Source organism: Agelaius tricolor, unplaced genomic scaffold (assembly GCF_023055355.1).
Source record: "Agelaius tricolor isolate 1412-34295 unplaced genomic scaffold, bAgeTri1.0.p SCAF_31, whole genome shotgun sequence".
NCBI lineage: Eukaryota > Metazoa > Chordata > Aves > Passeriformes > Icteridae > Agelaius > Agelaius tricolor.
Window position 1 is genome coordinate 1,210,508 of NW_027269291.1, and position 17,181 is coordinate 1,227,688.

The 17,181-nt window shown below is 67.8% G+C and overlaps 4 protein-coding genes across 8 annotated transcripts; 3 read left to right on the forward strand and 1 right to left on the reverse strand.

Moving 5' to 3' along the window:
* The first annotated feature begins 377 nt into the window (after nucleotides 1-377).
* On the forward strand, nucleotides 378-4,739 carry HROB (homologous recombination factor with OB-fold). 2 transcript variants are annotated; one of them, XM_071450945.1, is made up of 10 exons: nucleotides 386-639; nucleotides 889-939; nucleotides 1,058-1,903; nucleotides 2,535-2,618; nucleotides 2,732-2,872; nucleotides 3,099-3,207; nucleotides 3,470-3,555; nucleotides 3,930-4,034; nucleotides 4,151-4,343; nucleotides 4,459-4,739. In XM_071450945.1, exons 1-10 carry the CDS (start codon nucleotides 637-639, stop codon nucleotides 4,530-4,532), a joined length of 1,692 nt encoding a protein of 563 aa, XP_071307046.1. In that variant the 5' UTR covers nucleotides 386-636; the 3' UTR covers nucleotides 4,533-4,739. The 2 variants fall into 2 exon arrangements, with proteins under 2 accessions (XP_071307047.1, XP_071307046.1); XM_071450946.1 differs by lacking the exons at nucleotides 3,099-3,207; nucleotides 3,470-3,555 and having other exon boundaries at nucleotides 378-639.
* Nucleotides 4,740-4,872: 133 nt separating this feature from the next.
* On the forward strand, nucleotides 4,873-7,317 carry ASB16 (ankyrin repeat and SOCS box containing 16). Of its 3 annotated transcripts, XM_071450944.1 has the most exons (5): nucleotides 4,873-5,351; nucleotides 5,628-5,895; nucleotides 6,184-6,676; nucleotides 6,840-6,953; nucleotides 7,032-7,317. In XM_071450944.1, exons 1-5 carry the CDS (start codon nucleotides 5,042-5,044, stop codon nucleotides 7,215-7,217), a joined length of 1,371 nt encoding a protein of 456 aa, XP_071307045.1. In that variant the 5' UTR covers nucleotides 4,873-5,041; the 3' UTR covers nucleotides 7,218-7,317. The 3 variants fall into 3 exon arrangements, with proteins under 3 accessions (XP_071307045.1, XP_071307044.1, XP_071307043.1); XM_071450943.1 differs by having other exon boundaries at nucleotides 5,628-6,676; XM_071450942.1 differs by having other exon boundaries at nucleotides 5,628-6,676; nucleotides 6,840-7,317.
* Nucleotides 7,318-7,720: 403 nt separating this feature from the next.
* TMUB2 (transmembrane and ubiquitin like domain containing 2) lies at nucleotides 7,721-9,697 on the forward strand. 2 transcript variants are annotated; one of them, XM_071450952.1, is made up of 3 exons: nucleotides 7,721-7,856; nucleotides 8,093-8,817; nucleotides 9,082-9,697. In XM_071450952.1, the coding sequence occupies exons 2-3, from the start codon at nucleotides 8,360-8,362 to the stop codon at nucleotides 9,449-9,451; spliced, it is 828 nt and encodes a 275-aa protein (XP_071307053.1). In that variant the 5' UTR covers nucleotides 7,721-7,856; nucleotides 8,093-8,359; the 3' UTR covers nucleotides 9,452-9,697. The 2 variants fall into 2 exon arrangements, with proteins under 2 accessions (XP_071307053.1, XP_071307054.1); XM_071450953.1 differs by lacking the exon at nucleotides 7,721-7,856 and adding an exon at nucleotides 7,887-7,989.
* A 168-nt stretch (nucleotides 9,698-9,865) lies between these two features.
* Nucleotides 9,866-17,074, reverse strand: ATXN7L3 (ataxin 7 like 3). Its single transcript, XM_071450951.1, has 13 exons — nucleotides 16,871-17,074; nucleotides 15,287-15,393; nucleotides 15,067-15,199; nucleotides 14,525-14,696; nucleotides 13,959-14,056; nucleotides 13,732-13,754; nucleotides 13,613-13,658; nucleotides 13,295-13,326; nucleotides 13,115-13,183; nucleotides 12,781-12,824; nucleotides 12,603-12,674; nucleotides 12,092-12,225; nucleotides 9,866-11,768 (listed from the first exon to the last, which is right to left on the reverse strand). Exons 2-13 carry the CDS (start codon nucleotides 15,335-15,337, stop codon nucleotides 11,617-11,619), a joined length of 1,026 nt encoding a protein of 341 aa, XP_071307052.1. The 5' UTR covers nucleotides 15,338-15,393; nucleotides 16,871-17,074; the 3' UTR covers nucleotides 9,866-11,616.
* Nucleotides 17,075-17,181: the final 107 nt, after the last annotated feature.

Below are 17,181 nucleotides of genomic sequence, written 5' to 3' on the forward strand. Positions count from 1 at the left end.
AGGTGACAGGCCTTGGCGCACACACACACGTGCCACGGGCCGCTGTGCTGCCGCACACACGCGTGTGCGCACCCGGGAGCTCGGTGTGCGATCGCTGCTGCACACAAGAGCGTGAACACGCATGTGGAGACACGCATGTGCCACCGGCCAGGCAGGAAACGCTCCGCAGGGCACACGCGTGCTCTGTGTGCAGCTGCACGTCAGCCTGCCACACTCACGGAGCACACGCAGACGCGCGTGTGCAGGACACACACACACGCACACACACACGCCTGTGCCCTTGCCTACGCACGCGTGCGGGTGTAGCAGGTCCGGGGTGGGGTGGGGAGGGGGGGTCACTCAGCCCGTGCCGCGGGGACGTGCGGGATGAATCACGCCGGGCCGGGGCCGCGCTGAGTCACCGGCGGCGCCGCGGGGCCCGGCCGGGTGACGCGGGGGCACACGCGTGTGCACATGTGACACGAGCGGGGAAAGGGGGTGCGTGGCCCTTTAAAGGGCGCGGCCGCGCTTCCTGCCCGCCGCCAGGGGGCGCCCGGTGCCGCAGGGGAAGTTCCGCCCCTTCCCCGGGGGCCGCGGGTTCGAGTCCCGGCCCCGCCGCTTCCGCCTCCGGGGCCGGGCCGGGGTCGCGGCGCTGCCATGGTAACGGGGCCGGGGGGACGGAGCCGGTTTTGGGGTACCCTGGGGGCGATCTGGGGTCCCCACGGAGGGTCCTCACAAAGGGATCCCTGCGGGCCCCCGTGCGATGGCGGGGGCCGATCCGGGATCCCCTCGGGGCCGTATGAGGCCCTTCCGGGGCCCCGAGAGACCACGGCGGAACCTCCGGGACCACCCAGGGCCCCCCAGCCTGTGTGTCCCTCCCAGCCCCGTTCTTCCCCTTTTATCCCACAGTCCTGCCACTTCCAGAAGCTTTTTGGGACCGATGGGGAGCTGGAGGACGAGGTGAGGGACCCCCAATGGCCTGGGCCCCCTCCGAGGTGCGCTGTGCCTGGGCTGAGCCTGCGGGGGGAGTCTGGAGAACGCACGGAGCCGTTTGATTTCCCGCTGTTTATTTTCACAGGATTTCCTCTCCGCTGTGGAGGATGCAGAGAACCAGTTTGTGACCCTCGGGCATTCCTCAGCCAGCGTCGTCCCGGTTCCTCCCAGTGAACCCCATCCCAGTGAACCCCATCCCAGTAAAGCCCCCACCCTCCGGCCCCTCGCTGGGCAGGGCGAGCATCCCGTGGGGTTCCAGGGCCCCCCATCGCGGGGTGCAGCCCCCCAGGATGAGCTGGACAATGACCTTTTCCTGGCTGCCTGCAGGGAGCTGGAGGGTCCCGAGGTGCCCGTGGGGGCTGGCACTGCCCCAGCGCCCCCCAGGCGCTGCGAGAAGCCGCCATGGAAATGCCCAGGGAAGGAGAACGCTCAGGAATGTGGGGTCCCCAAAAAGCTCAGGGTGGGAGAGGAGCTGGTGCCCGGCTCCGGGGGGCTGCAGGACAGGCAGGGCCCCCTCCCCAGTCCCAAACTGGTGCTGCGGCCCAGCACGGCCGGTGCCTGCGCCCCCAGACCCCCCCCTTCCATGGGAGAGCCGGGAAGCTCCGGAGGCTCCATCCCTGCTCCGGGGGCTCCGTGCCTGAGGCCTGTCCAAGCACCCCTAGCAAGGAGCAGCTCCTCAGTGCCCTGGACCCCCCCAGCTCAGAGCTGCCCCCAGCCCCGGCTGCCCCCCAGACCCCCCTCGGGCCCCCCCAGCTTCCTGAACCCCCCAGTGGCTCCCAACGCTCCCGGCCCCCCCAGTGCCCCCGTGGTCACCAACCACCTGGTGCAGCTGGTGACAGCGGCCAGCAAAGCCCCCCGGGGACCCCCCCGAGCCCCCGGGCGCAGGGAGAGCCGGCGCTTCCCAGGGCCTGCCGGGATCCTGCCCCAGCAGGTGGGTGGGCACGGGGTGGGGGGAGACCAGGCAGGGATGTGGTGGGGTTGGGTGGGCATGGGGAAAGCAGGGGAACGGAGTGAGGATGGGATGGGGATGGGGACAGGAATGCAGTGGGTTGGGATAGGACAGAAATGGGAGTAGAATTGGGATGGGATGGGATGGGATGGGGATGGGGATGGGGATGGGAACCAGGGTAGGGATGGGATGGGATGGGATGGGGACAGCATGGGAACCAGGGTAGGGATGGGATAGGGATGGAGTCAGGAATGCAATGGGTTGGGATAGGACAGGAATGGGAGTAGAATTGAGATGGGATGGAGATGGGATGGGATGGGATGGGATGGAGATGGGAACCAGGGTAGGGATGGGATAGGGATGGAGTCAGGAATGCAATGGGTTGGGATAGGACAGGAATGGGAGTAGAATTGAGATGGGATGGAGATGAGATGGGATGGGATGGGATGGAGATGGGAACCAGGGTAGGGATGGGATAGGGATGGAGTCAGGAATGCAATGGGTTGGGATAGGACAGGAATGGGAGTGGGATGGGGCTGGGATTGGATGGGATGGGATTGGAACATCTGATGAAGTCAAGCAGATCCCTGGACATCTCTCCCTGTCCCACAAGCACTCTGGGAAGCTGCTGGAGGAGATCCTGGTGTCTGCTCCTCAGACTCCTGCTCACGGGGCCGTGGCGAAGCCGCGGGCTCAGGTAACCCCTCCCTCCCACCCCTGCTCAGGCAGATCCCAGTGGGAATCCCCCAGTGGGATGCTGGGTGAGAGGGAGCCCCTGGGGCTCTGTGACCATGATGTTCCTGACCCCAGGCACTGCCCAGCTCCCCGCTGCCCACTGAGGAGGATTTCGGGAAGGGGCCCTGGCTGGCCATGAAAACGGAGCTGGGGCTGGATGAGAGGGACCCCAGCTGCTTCCTCCACACCTACAGTGTGGTCATGGTGCTCCGCAAGGTGAGGCTGACCCAGGGTTCCTGCTCTTCCCTCACCCCTCAGAGCTGCTTGTAGGGCTGGGAATCTCTGGGGAGGGGGGGGCTGAGCTGAGCTGAGCACAGACATCCACATCCCCTGGATGACGAGGGCTGTAGAATCCTGAAATATCCCACACAGGAAGGGACCCACGGGGCTCAACTCCCAGCCCTGCCCAAGGTTACCCCAAAATCCCCGTTGTGCTGTGCAGGCAGCCCTGAAGCAGCTCCCAAAAAACAAGGTCCCCAGCATGGCTGTGATGATCAAAGCCCTGACCAGGAGCAGCGCTGGTGCTGGTGCCGTGTTCCGGGACCCCACAGGTGAGTGGAGCAGTAGCTGTGCCCGGTGCTACCTGTGCCCAGTGAGGCTCAGGGACCCCACAGGTGAGTGGAGCAGTAGCTGTGCCCGGTGCTACCTGTGCCCAGTGAGGCTCAGGGACCCCACAGGTGAGTGCAGCAGTACCTGTGCCCGGTGCTACCTGTGCCCAGTGAGGCTCAGGGACCCCACAGGTGAGTGCAGCAGTACCTGTGCCCGGTGCTACCTGTGCCCAGTGAGGCTCAGGGACCCCATCCTCATTCCCAGGGGAGATGCAGGGCACTGTGCACCGGCTGCTGCTGGAGCAGAGGCAGAGCGAGCTCCGGGCCGGCTCCGTGCTGCTCCTGAGGCAGGTGAGGAGAGCTGGGGGGCTCCTTATCCCACCCCAGTGGGGTCTGATCCCAGGGGAATGCAGGGGGGTGATACAGCACATCACCTGTCCCATTCCCAACCCAATTAAACCTTGGAACTGGGAATGTAAATATTAGGATAAGGGGATAAGAGGAAGCAGTGCATGTGGTACATCCCTGTTCCCATTCCATAGCACCCTGGCACTGCAAATACAAATACAAGAAAAGGATCTCCCACAGTTTTGCACCTCAGATTTTTCTCAACTCTTCTTAAAATTTTCACCCTTCATCCTAAGGTTTCCATAAATGGGGCCCTGTAACTTGGGGGGTTTATCCAGGAGCTGGCTCTGCCCCCCCTCTGTCTGCCCTCTCTGCAGGTCGGGGTTTTCTCCCCCTCCCACCGCAACCACTACCTCAACGTGACCCCCACCAACCTCCTGAGGATCTTCCCACCTGAGCCCGAGGGCTGCTCCCCCCGGCAGGTGAGGGAGGAGGCACTGCTGGGACCCCCAGAGGGGTCTGGGCTATGGGGACCCCCGAGAGGAAGGGGGAGGGCTGGATAAATCCCCCAATAATTCGTCCCCACTGGGTTTTGCAGGTCCCTGCCCAGGCTGAGCTGGCCCCAGACCCCCGTGCAGAGCCCACCCAGGGTGTCCCTGCTCCTGAGCACTGGGGACAGTCAAGGACAAGTGGACACAGTGCAGAGCAGCATCCTGGGGGCTTCTCCCTGTGCCCATCGAGCTCTGATCCCAGCTGGGAAGAGCCGGTGGGAGCTGATGGATGTGACATGGGTGAGTCAGACCCACTCTGGGAGGGGAGGAAAAGCTCTCTGTCCTGTGGAAAGCAGGTTCCCAACCTGAACAATTCCACAATTGCACAGAACTCACATCCTGCTGTGCCCTGCAGATGACCTGGACGGGCTCCTGGGAGAGCTGCCTGAGGATTTCTTCTCAGCCCCAGCTCAGGTCGACTGTGGCTGAGCCCAGCAGAGGGTGACAGTGCCGAGGAGCGGTGACACACCTGCCACCCACCCACCTGCTCCTCCCTCTGCGTGTCCGGGGTGTTTGTGGTGGAGCCGAGAGCTGGGGAGGCCCGGGGGGAAGCGGCCTCAGCACTGCCCCCAATCCTGGGGCACACGGGCCCCTCTCGCTCCCAAACCTGCATTAAAGGGCTGTTTTGTTTCTGCATCACTGTGTCCTCGTATGTCACCCCTCTGTCCCTTCCCTGGGTGGGAGGAGCCGTTCCCCAGGGTCTCACAGGACTGAGGGGGGGTCCCCATGGGACATCCCCACCCCACGCCCACCAACAGGTTAAACTTTCCCGCACCCCGTGACCCTGTTTACCGCCAGGAGTTATTTATAGGACCCCTGGCTCTGGGATTTGATTCCACATCCGTGTGTGGGGCACAGCCCTATTTATAACCCCCCTCCCCCGAGGCTCAGGGCGCCGCTCGCTGTCCCCAGAGCCTCCCCTGCCCTCCGGGGCTCCCATGGCCCACGAGTCGTTCGCCTTCAGCCCCTCGGCGCTGCGCTCGCTGCGGCTGCAGCGGGAGCTGCTGGAGCGGGACGATCGGCGCCGGGCGCTGGCCCGGGGCTCGGCCGAGCGCCGCCTCCTGCCCGGGACCCCCCGGCAGCCCCCGAGCCCCCCCCGGCGGCGCCAGTTCTGCCGCGACCCCGCCGTGCACAACGCGCTCTACGCCGGGGACCTGCGCCGCGTCCAGAGCATCTTCAGGGACGAGGCCACCGCCAATGTGGTGCTGGAGACGGTCAGCGAGGAGCTGGTGTGGTCACCGGAGCAGGGTACGGGTGGAAAGAGGGACGGGGGGGGCCTCCCTTTCTTCTCCCTTCTCCCTTCCCCTTGAAAAGCAGCTCTGGGGCCAGGAAAGGGGTGCAGCTCCAGGTGGGCAGGGGGGAGCAGGGCCGGTTCGTGGGGGAGCCGGAGTCAGGAGTGGGGTGGGTGTGTGGGGCAGCCCCACGGTGCCCCCCTACTCCCTCACCTCCGGCAGGGCTCTGGGTGGGTGGGTGCAGGTCAGGGGGGTCCAGCTGCTCTCCGGCAGCCCCCGCTGATCCCCGCAGGGCTCTGGGTGCTGAGCCCCCGCCGCCAGCACACCTCCGCCCTGCGCATCGCCGCCGCCCGCGGCTACGAGGACTGTGCCCGGCACCTGCTGCTGCGGGGGGCGGCCGTGGATGCTGTGGTGGGGGGCAGAGCCCCCCTGCACGACAGCGCGGCCGCCCCCCACCCCAACTGCGCCCGCCTGCTCCTGGCCTTCGGCGCCGACCCCAACGTGCTGAGCGCCGACGGCTCGGCCCCGCTGCACCTCTGCACCGCGCCCCACAGCCTCAGGTACGGCCTCACCTGCGGGGGGGGCCCGGCCAGGGTGGGGCTCATCTGCATGAGAGGCCCCGCCCATGAAATCCTCACTCCTGCCCCACCCACACAATCTGGGAGCCAGGGGCCTGTGGGGTGTCCTGGGAGGGTCCCTGGGGTGTCCCTGGGGGTGTCCCTTGGGAGTCAGGCTCTCCAGTATGTCCTGAGGCTGTCCCTAGGGATATCCCATGGGAACCATGGCATGTCCTGGTCGTGTCCCATGGGTGCCAGAGTGTCCCCTCACCCTTTCCACCCTTTCCCCAGGTGTGCGGAGCTGCTGCTGGCGCACGGCGCGCAGGTGAACCTGGGCACCCGTGACCGGCAGGTGACAGCCCTGCACGTGGCGGCGCGCCAGGGGCTGGTGGCCCACGTGGAGCTGTACCTGCACCACGGCGCCGACCCCTCCCTGCGCACCCACCAGGGCGAGACCCCCCTGAACGCGGCGGCGGCGGCAGCCGAGCGCCCCGAGGACGCCGAGCGCTTCCTGCGCGTGGCCGAGCGGCTGCTGGAGGCCGGCGCCGAGCCCGGGGCCGCGGGGCGCAAGGGCCACACGCCGCTGCACAACGCCTGTGCCAACGGGCACCCCGCCATGGCCCGGCTGCTGCTGCGCCACGGCGCCGACGCCACCGTCCCCAACGGCGCCGGGGACACCCCCATGGACTGCGCCCTGCGCGCCGTGCGCGAGTACCGCCAGCAGCGCCCCGAGGAGACCCTGGCCCTGCTGCTGGACCACGGCGCCCTCCCCGCGCACCCCAAGGTGGGGCAGGGGGTGACGGGGGGCACGGGGAGGTGGCGGTGTCACACCCTGGTGACACAGCTCTGCTGGCAGATGCTCAGGCTGTGCCCCCCAAGGTGGGGAAGGGGGCACGGGGAGGTGGCAGTGACAGTGTCACTCCCCAGTGACACGGCTCTGCTGGCAGATGCTCAGGCTGTGCTGCCAGCACCCGCCGGCGCTGGAGGTGATGCTCAACGCCTACGACCACGTGCCCCCCGCCGACGGCTGGGTGGAGGCCGTGCCCCCCGAGCTCTGGGAGGTAATGAGGTGTCCTGGGGGGTCCTGGGCTGTCCCCGTGTCCCCAGCCCAGCCCACTGAGCCCCTGTCCCCCCCGCAGGAGCACCAGGAGTTCTATGCCTCGGCCGTGCGCATGGCGGGACAGCCGCGACGCCTGCAGCACCTGGCACGTGTGGCCATCCGGCGTCACCTGGGCGCCCGCTGCCGCGCCGCTGTCCCCAGGCTGGCACTGCCACCCCCACTGCGCCGCTACCTCCAGCTGCCCATCGAGGGTCTCATCTCCTGAGGGCACTCCATGTGTCCTCACTGGTGTCCCCTCCATGTCCCCTTGCTGTGTCCCCCCCCCTCCGTGCCCTGGTGTCAATAAAGGACATGGCAGAGGTGGCGCTTGAGGTGTATTTGTCTGTGTGGGACCAGGGTGGGCAATGGCAGCTGCTGTGGGGACAGAGGACTGTGGGGACAGGGGATGAGGGGGAACGGGAATAGGGGGACAGGGAACTGTGGGGACATGGGATGAGGGGGGACAGAGCCAATGGTCAGAGGTGGCAGGGAGGGGACAGACAGACCCTGGCGGATGCGGGGACCGTGGAGGGGGTGACAGCGCGGCCGGGGGGGTCCGGTCCCGGTAAGGCCCCGTGGCGGGCGGGGGGGGGTTCAGCCCGGGGGTTCCCACGGTTCTCCCGAGGCCCCGCCCCGCTGCGGCCGTGACTCCGCCCCCAACAGACCCCACCTCTCTTCACAGTCCCGCCCACTTACAGCCCCGCCCACTTTCGGGGCGCGTCCTATTAGCTCCTCCACTCCCTTTGACCACGCCCACTGGGCGCGGCCGTGACGTAGCCCCGCGCGCCCGCGGCCCCGTCCCGCCCCCTAGCGGCGGCGCGCTGTGACGTGGCGCTTCCGGCGCGGGCGGCGGCGGCGGGAGGCGGTGAGTGGGGGGGGGGCACCGGGACCCCCGGGGATGGCGGGGACACCCCGGGACCGAAAGGGACACACCGGCACTTCCCGGATGGCCGGGAATGGCAGGGACCCACCGGCACCCCCGGGATAGACGGGGACCGGTAGGGACACACCGGGACCCCCGGGGACGGGCAGGGACATCCCCGGTTCCTCTCGCCCCGCCGTGCCCGGGCCCCGCTGACCGCATCGCTCTGCTCCGTCCAGGTCGGGGATGGCCTGACCCTGCCCCGCTGGGCACCGAGGGGCTGCGGGACCCCCCGGGACCCTCCGCCGGGCCCGGTGAGGTGAGCGCAGCGCTGCCGCTTCGGCGTCTCGGGAGCGAGGAGGAAAACCCGCAGCGAGGAGCTCCCGTCCCTGCGGTCTCCGGGCACCGGGAGCAGCCCCGGGGTCTGTTCTGAGCCCGGAGGCGGCACCGGGGCCGCCCCGCTCGGTCACACCGGGCACCGCTCGGTGCAGACGGGGGTCGCGGAGATGGAGCCCCCGGCCGCCCCGCTCATCCCGGGGGTGGGGGACGAGGTGACGCTGGTGGCCGGGGTGGCCGTGCTGGCGCTGGCTCTGGTGCTGGCCTGGCTGTCCACGTACGTGGCCGAGGGCAGCGGGCAGCTCCTGGGCACCGGGGACGCGGCCGTCATCCGCCTCGGGCCCCTCCCGCCCTACGCGGGAACCGCGGGGGCGGCCGAGGCCCCGGAGCCCCCCGGGAGCCCCGAGAGCGCGGAGGAGAAAGCGGAGGAGGAAGGGGGGGCGGCGGCGCGGGCGGACAGCGGGAGCGGCCCCGGTCCCGGCCGGGAGCAGCTGCCGGACGCCGAGCCCGGAGCCGCCGGGGCGGGGGATGCGTGCCCCGGCCTCATCAAGATCCGCCTCAAGTTCCTCAACGACACCGAGGAGGTGGCGGTGGCCCGGCCCGAGGACACCGTGGGGATTCTCAAGAGGTGAGGCCCGGGTGTGCAGCTCCCTCCCACGGACCGGGGGAGGGCTTTTATCCCTCCCGTTGTGCCAAAAATACCCCGTGGGCTTTAAAACAGCGAGTTTGAAAGAGGCGGCGGTGGCGCGGTGGCAGTGCCATCGCTGTCCCCTCCCCGTTACACAGTGCGGGGGTTCCCACCCCGGATTGGGTCCATGTTGGGGGGGTTCCCAGCCCGGGTGGGGGTCCCTGAGCCCGTCTCTGCCGCCTCCAACCCTCCCTCGTCCCGCAGCAAATACTTCCCGGGCCAGGAGAGCCAGATGAAGCTCATCTACCGCGGGCAGCTGCTGCAGGACCAGGCACGGACGCTGCGCTCGCTCCGCATCACCGACAACTGTGTCATCCACTGCCACCGCTCCCGGGGGAGCGGCGCGGCCACCCCCGCCCTGCCCGAGCCCGGCCCCGCCGGCCCCGCGGCCCCGGCGCTGCCGCTGGGCGGGGGGACGCTCATGGTGCCCACGGTGATGGTGGTGCTGGCGCTGGGCTGGTATTTCCGCATCAATTACCGGCAGCTCTTCACGGCCCCGGCCACCGTGTCGCTGATCGGTGTCACCGTGCTGGTCACCTTCCTGGCCTTCGGGGTGTACGGACAGGCGGGGTGAGGGGGAAGGAGCGGGGGAGGCACCGCGGTGTCGCTGTGCCCGCTCTGTGACCGGAGCCAGCACCGTGGGAGCTCCGCGTGTTGGTCCCAGCCTTGCTGCAGGACTTTACCCCCCAAAAAGGGGCTGTGCCCCCCCTCAAACCCCACTGCCCGGCCCCGACCCCAGCTCCGGGGAGCGGGACAGCACCGGAACGGGCCGTGGCTTCTTCCCAAGGACTTTTTAATGCAAATAAAGGGTGTCAAGTCACCCCAGTGGTTGCCTTCCTGCCCTGGGGCTGCTCTCTCCTACCCACCGACACTTCTGGGGGGTTATAAAAACAAATCCGGCCCCACCCGTGGTGAATGGAGTGCGGGGGAGATGGATTCGGGGTGTAAAGGCCCTGTTTAATTAACGAGCTGTAATTAATGCCAGGGATACCAAGTCAAGATGCAGTTTTATTTACAGGGGCAGCCACAACCCACTCACGGGACACACAGACCTCACAAGGGCTCAGTTCCCCTGCGGGGGGGACACGCAGAAACACCGGGGGAGGGGGGGTGAGGACACCGACCTGGGGGGGGTCACAGGGGATGCTCTGAGCCCCCCAAACCCCACTGCACCCCTTGGACCCCAAATTTCAGTGCCTCTCTCCTGCAGGGAAAGGGGCTCAGGCTGCCTCCCCCCCACAGCCCCAGCTCGCCATGCCCCCCTCCCCAGGCAGTTTGGGGTGATTCTCCCCGTGTTTTTGGGTGCCCACAGCCCCGTGCTCGGGCCCTGGGGCACGCAAAGGCCAGCTTGGCATGCCCCGGTGGCCAGACCCGCCCAGCCCCACAGCTGCACCAGGAGGGGGCACACGGGGGTCCCCATGCAGGGGGGGCTGCAGCGTTCTGAGGTGCCCAGGGCTCTGCAGGAACCCCCCCGCCGCCCCCCCAGCTCAGCCTTTAGCAGCAGTTTGAAAACAAATAGTGAATCCAGAGTCAGAGCACCATAATGTGTGAGTCCCAGCGAGAAGAGGAGCCAGGGCACCGGGCTGGGGGGACAGACAGAGCCCCATGCTGGGGACACACGGCCAGATGGGGGGGTCAGACAGCCATGGGGGGGACAGCAGAGGGGATGGAGCCAACCCTGTCCCCAGCACAGCCCCTGGGATGGAGAAAACTGCGGGGAGGGGATCACAGGGCAGGGGGTGAGCTGGATCCAGCCAGAGGGACCTGTCCCCCCCCGGCCCGCACAGCGGGGCGCTGGTCCCGGCCCCCCCAAACTAAAGCAGAGCCTGTGGGGGTGCAAACAGCCGCCAGAGTTGTGGGGGTCCCCAGTGACCCCCCGAGTGCAGCAGCAGGTCCCCAGGCACGTGTGGAGGGCACGCAGAGCTGCCCTGGGGACACCAGGAGTGGGGGGCTCTGCCTTGAAGCTGGGCTGGGCTTCCCCCCAGTTCTGCTCCATTCCCAGCTCCACCCCGGACGTCCCTGCCAGGCTGGGGTCCCCCCTCCCCAAACAGTTGGCACAGGGATGGTCACAGCAGCTCCCCCCACCCCCAGACCCACCCCCGAACAGCCCCAAACATGAAGGATGCAGCATGCAGCCCCTGTGAACCCCTGTGTGGGCACTGCCAGGCCCTCGAGACCCCCAACAGCTGAATGCAGGCACAGCTGAACAGATCTGGGGGTGACAGGGTGCTCTCCCTTGTCCTCTGAGTGGGAAAGGCCCCCTCCAGTGTGACCCCCCCTCCTGAGCCAGCCCGACCGGCGAGTGCCAGCCCAGGGCAGGGGCTCACCCCAAAACCCCAGGGCAGGGGAGACTCACCACCCCCTGACCCAGGCCCAGACCTGCCCAGGGTGTCCAGGTGCCCCCCACCCCACTGGGGTAAGTGAGGAGCGGGTGTGGGGGGGGCACAGCTGGCTTTGGGGATGCTGGGAGGGAAGGGGGGGCTGTACCCCCATGTCAGAGGGTGACCCCCGACAGGAGCCCCAGGTACAAAAACTGTCACAGAATAAATAGAGGCACCGGGGCAGGGGGGAGGAAGGGGGGCACTAACAGGGGCTCCCCAAATCCAGCCCCACTCCAGCAACAGCTGAGTCCTCTGTGCCCTGGTACCCACGTTGTGTCTGGCCCGGGGGGTGCCTGGGGGCTGTCCTGGCCCCTGTCCGTCCCTCTGTCTGTCCTGCCCCTCCCCAGCTCGGCGGGGCTCAGTTGTTGATGTCGTCATAGATGCTGGGGGTGTGGGGGGCAGGGGGCTTGGGCTTCTTCTTCTTGCTGGAGCCGAGCCCTGGGGCGCCGCTCACCAGCCCCAGGTGCGGCTTCTTCTTCTTGGTCTTGCGGGACTCGGAGTTGTTTGTACCTAGGGAGGGGAGAAAGGGAAGAAATGGGGGTGTCAGGGAGGAGATGAGCCCCAAAACAGAGGGGATGATGCCCAACTCTGGTCAAGAAAATGTACCCCAAAATGTTCCTGCCTCTCCCAAGTGGAGGACATGGTGCTCCAGGCTTTGGAGCCATGGTTTGTTCAACTCCTCTTGCACTGGGGACATGCCAGAACAGCCGGGTTTGCCCCCTCAGAGGGATCTGTGCCCCAGGATTTGCCCCTCAGAGGGGTCTGTGCCCCAGGATTTGCCCCTCAGAGGGGTCTAGGCCCCAGGATTTGCCCCCCAGCCCCTGAACACTCACTGGCTTTGGAGGAGGCTGAGTCAGAGGGGGAGATGTCGGAGGAGCCGTCCCACTGCAGGCGGCTCATCAGGGCTTGGCTCTCGGCCACCTCGAAGCTGTCGTTCTCCACGCCGCCCTCGGCCTCGGGCAGGGACCTGGGCACAGGTGTTACACAGGGCAGGTGGGGACAGAGCCCCCCAATGCCAGGGGGAGGGACCTGGGCACAGGTGTTACACAGGGCAGGTGGGGACAGAGCCCCCCAATGCCAAGGGGAGGGACCTGGGCACAGGTGTTACACAGGGCAGGTGGGTACAGAGCCCCCCAATGCCAGGGGGATGCCCAGGGGCTCAGCCCAGCCCTCACCACCCTGCTGGGCTGCAGATCCCAACCCCAGCCCTGGGCTCCCATCCCCTGCAGGCCTCCCCAGGGCTGTCCCTGTCCCCAGCCCCACCTGAGCACCCCGTGCAGCCCCCCCAGTCCCTGTTCCACAGCGACCCCAGGACCTTGGGGACCCCAATGTGCAGCCACTTACGCGGAGGGCCCAAGGAGGTAAACCCGGACTGCCCTGCGCTGCTCATCCGTGTGCTGGGGACACCGCAGGGACCTGGGGGGAGACACGGCACTGAGATGGGCCTTCCCCCCTCCCATGGGATGTTGGGGACCCGGGGGAAGCCCCCAGAGTGAGCAGGGCCAGGCCAGGCCGCCCTCACCTGGTGCACATCTTCTTGGTGTGTTCGGAGATGACCCCGCATTGCTGGGGAGGGAAGGGACAGGTGAGTTCAGGTGAGTTGGGGGGGACAGGGGAGTGACCCCAGGGCTGTGCTGCACCACCACAGGCTCCCAGTGCTGAGTCCCAGACAAAGTTGCCACCACCCCACGATCAGGACCTGCTGCACATCCCCATTCCCAGCCTGGAACCCAGCCCCAGTGGGATGGAGCCCAGCTGGGAGAGATCCCCAGGGTCCATCCCCTGTGGTGCCCCCGTGTCCAGCTGGGAGGGGCCCCCCCTGTCCAGCTGGGAGCCCCCCTGCCCCATGCCCTCACCGTGGTGAGCAGCGTCCGCAGCTCCTCGGGGCCCAGCGTCTCGTAGTTGATGCCAGCTGAGTTGCTGTACTGGGGGGGCAGAGAGCAGGCTCAGGCCGGGGGAACCCTCCTGGGGGGCACCACGGCCCCTGGGGAGGCAGAGCAGGGACTGGCAGCCATCGCCCCCCATGCCAGGCTCACCTTGAAGGGATCGGGGTTCCCGCCGATCTCGCCTGGGAGGGAGGAAAGGTGAGGGGGGGGGGGGGGGGGTCCTGCCCCCAGCCTGGCCCTGCCTGGGACCCCCAGGGCCCCCTCCCACCGCCACCACCCCAGCCAGGGAGAGCCCCGCCTCCCCACGAGCCCCACCCACTGCAGCTGCCCCACCCACCCCAAACGCCCCACCCCTACACGTGCCCAGCCCATGCAAGCTCTGCCCCAAAGGTGTGAGCCCCCTCCCCCGTTTTTAGCCCCACCCCAAAGGTGTGAGCCCCGCCTCCATTTTTAGCCCCGCCCCCTCACCATTTTTGTGTTTCAGGGACTTGGACCTGCGGGGCGAGTTGGGGTTCTGCAACAAGAAGGGGGTGTTGGGGGTGTCCTGTGTCCTCCCCGCGCCCCCCACCCTTCCCTGCACCCCTCACCTTATCCGACTTCCTCTTCTTTGCTGTGGGGAGAGACAGAAAGGAAAGATTTGACCTTTTCCAGGGCATGCAGCCCCAAGCCCAGAGCCACTGCTGCCTCCCCAGGGCTGGGACCACCACCCGTGGCTGCTCTCCCCCTACACACCCACCCAGGAGCGGGGTTCAGGGGCCATGGGGCAGGCAGGACATGTCCCCCAGCCCTCAGGACACCAAGGATCCCTCCCCACCTTTCTTCTCAGAGCCATAGGACCAATCATTGTCATTGATGTCATCGTTGTCCTCCTGGTCACTCTCTGACTTGTTCAGGTTGTTGCTGCTCGCGATCCTGAGCGGGGAGGGGACGGAGATCATGGCTGGGGTCTGCCCCACGTCCTCCACGGAGCCCCAGCATCCATCCCATGTCCCCTGGTACCCTCCCATCCTCCCGTGCCACCCAGGATCCAGACAGGAGTCCCCAGCAGCCACCAAGGCAGGGGGGACAAAGGACTCAGGGGGACACAGGAGCCGGGGGGAACAGAGGGGACACACAGGAGCCAGGGTTCCCAGCTCCTTTTCCCAGGAGGGATAAACTGTCAGGAAGGAACACGAGGAGCTCCAGGGGCAGGGAAGAACAAGAGGAGCTCCAGGGGGAACCAAGCCGGACACCCCCAGGACGGAAAGCGAGGACCAGGGAGACCCAGACTTGGCCGAATTCCCATCCCAGGCTCCCCAGAGCTGGAACCCCCAGCACCCCAGGGTGAGGCCCCCACAGCCAGGCCCCGGTGCCGGGGTTTCCCGGGAGCTGCAGCCCCACCTGCGGTTGGCGATGCGGCTGCTGTTGCGGCCCATGCCCAGGCACTTCTCCAGGTGCGGGGCGAAGCGCGAGGCGGCGATGCTGCGGCTGCAGTTGGGGCACACGCACTCCTTGTTCTTCCACTGGTTGTACACCTGCCCAAAGATGTCCACGCCCGGCTGGTCCACGATCTCTGTAGGGGGGACACGCTCAGCCCCTGCCCTGACACCCCACATCTGCTCTGGGGGGATCCTCGGGGCTGCCAGACCCTCCCCGCAGCCTCAGTGCGGCTCGGAGGAGCTGAAACCAGGGGGTCTCTGCCACTTCCCACCCACACCCCAGCTGTGCCCCCCAGGGCCCCAGCACCACGTTTTGGGGTTCAGTGCCCCCCCATTTACCCCTCTGGTCACTGTTGGGGGGACATTTGGGTGTTTAATCCCCATCAGCAGCCCTCTAACCCAAATCCCTGTGTGTGGGGACCACCAATCCCCTCAGAGAGCAGGGCCTGGCTGTGTCCTTGTCACCAGCGTCACCCTGAGCCCTGGGGAACTCGGGGGGCTCACCAAAGTCCTTCATGCTGTCGGGGTCCGTGTCATCCAGGAAGAAGTACCCGCACTTGACAGCCCGGTGCACCTCAAAGCACAGCCCCAGGCAGGCATCCTCCACCAGCTCCGTGTAGATCTCGTGTGCGATGGCCTGGGGGCCCAGGGGGGCTGTTAGGGATTGGGGGGGGACACACGGACACCCCAGGGGACAGACACACCCCCAGAGGGGGCAGCTCACCTCCAGTTTGCTGTTATCCAGGCCAGACAAAGACATATCCTCCATTTTCATTTGCAGCTGCTTGCGGAGAAGTCACGCCAAACGCTCATAGCACGGGACACGGGGGGCTGGGGGCACGGGGGGGTCTCACTGGCACCTCAACCCTCACCTGCAGACCCCTCCCCAGCCAAAACCCCACTGCACACCCTGGGATGCCCCCAAGATGCACTTTGGGGGGATCCCCAAGAGAAAGAGTCCCGGGGTTAAACCCTCCAGGAGTGAGGTAGGGGGGATCTTGAGGGTCTCCCATCTGGGCAGGACCCTCCCCAGCCTGGCATGGATCCCCCCAGGTTAGTGGGGGACACTGGCTGACAAGGGTAGGATGTCCCCAGTCCCCCACTGGCCAGCCTGGACGTCCCTGGCCTTCAGAGAGGTGTCAAACCCCCCAGAAGCCCCACATCACCCCCCTCATTGTCTCAGGACTGTAGGTGAGCACAGGGGACTCGGGGTGTCCCCAAACTGTCCCCTCCCAGGGGGTTTTGCTGCATCACCCTCCCTTGCAGCAGATGGAGGGGGGACAGGGCAGGGAGGGGAGCACCGTGTGCCCCCCCAAAATGGGGCCTGGCCTCCCCCCAACAATGGGAGTCTAAAGACCCCAAAGTCACGGTCAGACACCCCAGCACCCATCGGTGCTGACCAGTGGAAGCCCTGATTGTCACTGGGGGAGCTGTGGGGACTCTGCCCGGCCATCGGGATGGGGGGGGACACAAGAGGGGTCTCCCCTACACACCCCAATCCCCCTGATCCACGGATTTCTTCCTTCCACAACAGAAAGAGGAAACAGGGGCTGGAATCGGCTCAGCCCCCAGCACCCCCCAAGCTGAGGAAGAAAAGGGAGAGGGAGAACGGGGGGCTCAGGGGGTCTCCCATAGGGCTGGGGGGGCCTGGGAGGGTCCCAGAGGCTCTCAGGATCAAGGTGGGGGGTAGGGAATGAGGGGTCTCAGGGCCTGGGGGTCCAGGGCTGGTGCTGGGAGCTCTCAGGAAGGGAGGGTGGGGGGCACAGACAGGAAAGGGGGGGTTAAGGGCGGCTCGGGGGGGCTCTCGCCAGTCTGGGGGAAACAAGGGAAGGCCCCGGAGCTCTCGGGAGTGGATGGAAAAACAGGAAAATGGGGGGGGAAGGGAGATCTCAGGGTCGGGGGGTCTCACATAGGGCTGGGGGGCCCAGTGAGGGTTGTGGGGACTCTCAGGAATCGGGGAGACAGGAAAGGGAGGAGAAGGGGATCTCAGGGATCCCCCACAGGCCTGGGGGAGCCCGAGAGGGCCCTGGGGGCCCTCAGGTGGAGAGCGAGGGAGGGGGAAGAGGAAAGGGAGGCTCAGGATCCCGGGGAAGGTCCCGGGGCCTCTCGGACGCGGGGTGGGAGGGCACCGGCGGGGCGGTCCCGGGAGGGTCCCGGGGCTGATCCCGGGCGGATCGCGGGGTCCCGGGGCACCCCGGGGCGGGGTCAGCAGGCCGCTCTCCGGTGCGGCGGGGCCCCACGGGCGGGCGGGCAGGGCCCGGAGGGCGGGAGCTCCGGGCCGGGAGGGGCGGCTCGGGCGGTCACTCACCGGCGCGGAGGGTCCGCCGGGGTCGGGGCGGGGCCGGCTCAACGCCCCCCGCCGCTCCGGCGCGGGGCCCGGCGGCGACTCGCCATGGTCGGGGCCGGTGCGGGGCCGTGCCGAGCGGACGGAGCGGCCGGGCCGGGCCTGGCGGTGCCTCCGCCCGGCGGCGGCGGCGGCGGCCCAGGGGGGTGAGGGGGGTGAGGGAGGGGCGGGGCGGCGCGCCCGGCGCGCGCACGGCCCGGCCCCGCCCCGCCGCCACCGGCCAATGGGGAGGCGCCGTCAGGGGCCGCGGCCAATGGGAGGGGCCGGAGCCGCCG

Excerpts from the sequence above, each read along its gene's own strand:
- HROB (XM_071450945.1), top strand. Across the intron at positions 4,035-4,150 it reads AGGGCTGCTCCCCCCGGCAG|GTCCCTGCCCAGGCTGAGCT; the intron begins GTGAGGGAGGAG and ends TGGGTTTTGCAG. Across the intron at positions 4,344-4,458 it reads AGCTGATGGATGTGACATGG|ATGACCTGGACGGGCTCCTG; the intron begins GTGAGTCAGACC and ends TGTGCCCTGCAG.
- ASB16 (XM_071450942.1), top strand. The coding sequence starts at position 5,042 with ATGGCCCACGAGTCGTTCGCCTTCAGCCCCTCGGCGCTGCGCTCGCTG. Across the intron at positions 5,352-5,627 it reads GGTGTGGTCACCGGAGCAGG|GGCTCTGGGTGCTGAGCCCC; the intron begins GTACGGGTGGAA and ends TGATCCCCGCAG. Across the intron at positions 6,677-6,839 it reads CCCTCCCCGCGCACCCCAAG|ATGCTCAGGCTGTGCTGCCA; the intron begins GTGGGGCAGGGG and ends CTCTGCTGGCAG.
- TMUB2 (XM_071450952.1), top strand. The coding sequence starts at position 8,360 with ATGGAGCCCCCGGCCGCCCCGCTCATCCCGGGGGTGGGGGACGAGGTG. Across the intron at positions 8,818-9,081 it reads ACCGTGGGGATTCTCAAGAG|CAAATACTTCCCGGGCCAGG; the intron begins GTGAGGCCCGGG and ends CTCGTCCCGCAG.
- ATXN7L3 (XM_071450951.1), bottom strand. The coding sequence starts at position 15,337 with ATGAAAATGGAGGATATGTCTTTGTCTGGCCTGGATAACAGCAAACTG. Across the intron at positions 15,200-15,286 it reads TGGATAACAGCAAACTGGAG|GCCATCGCACACGAGATCTA; the intron begins GTGAGCTGCCCC and ends CTGGGCCCCCAG. Across the intron at positions 13,755-13,958 it reads CTATGGCTCTGAGAAGAAAG|CAAAGAAGAGGAAGTCGGAT; the intron begins GTGGGGAGGGAT and ends CTCTCCCCACAG.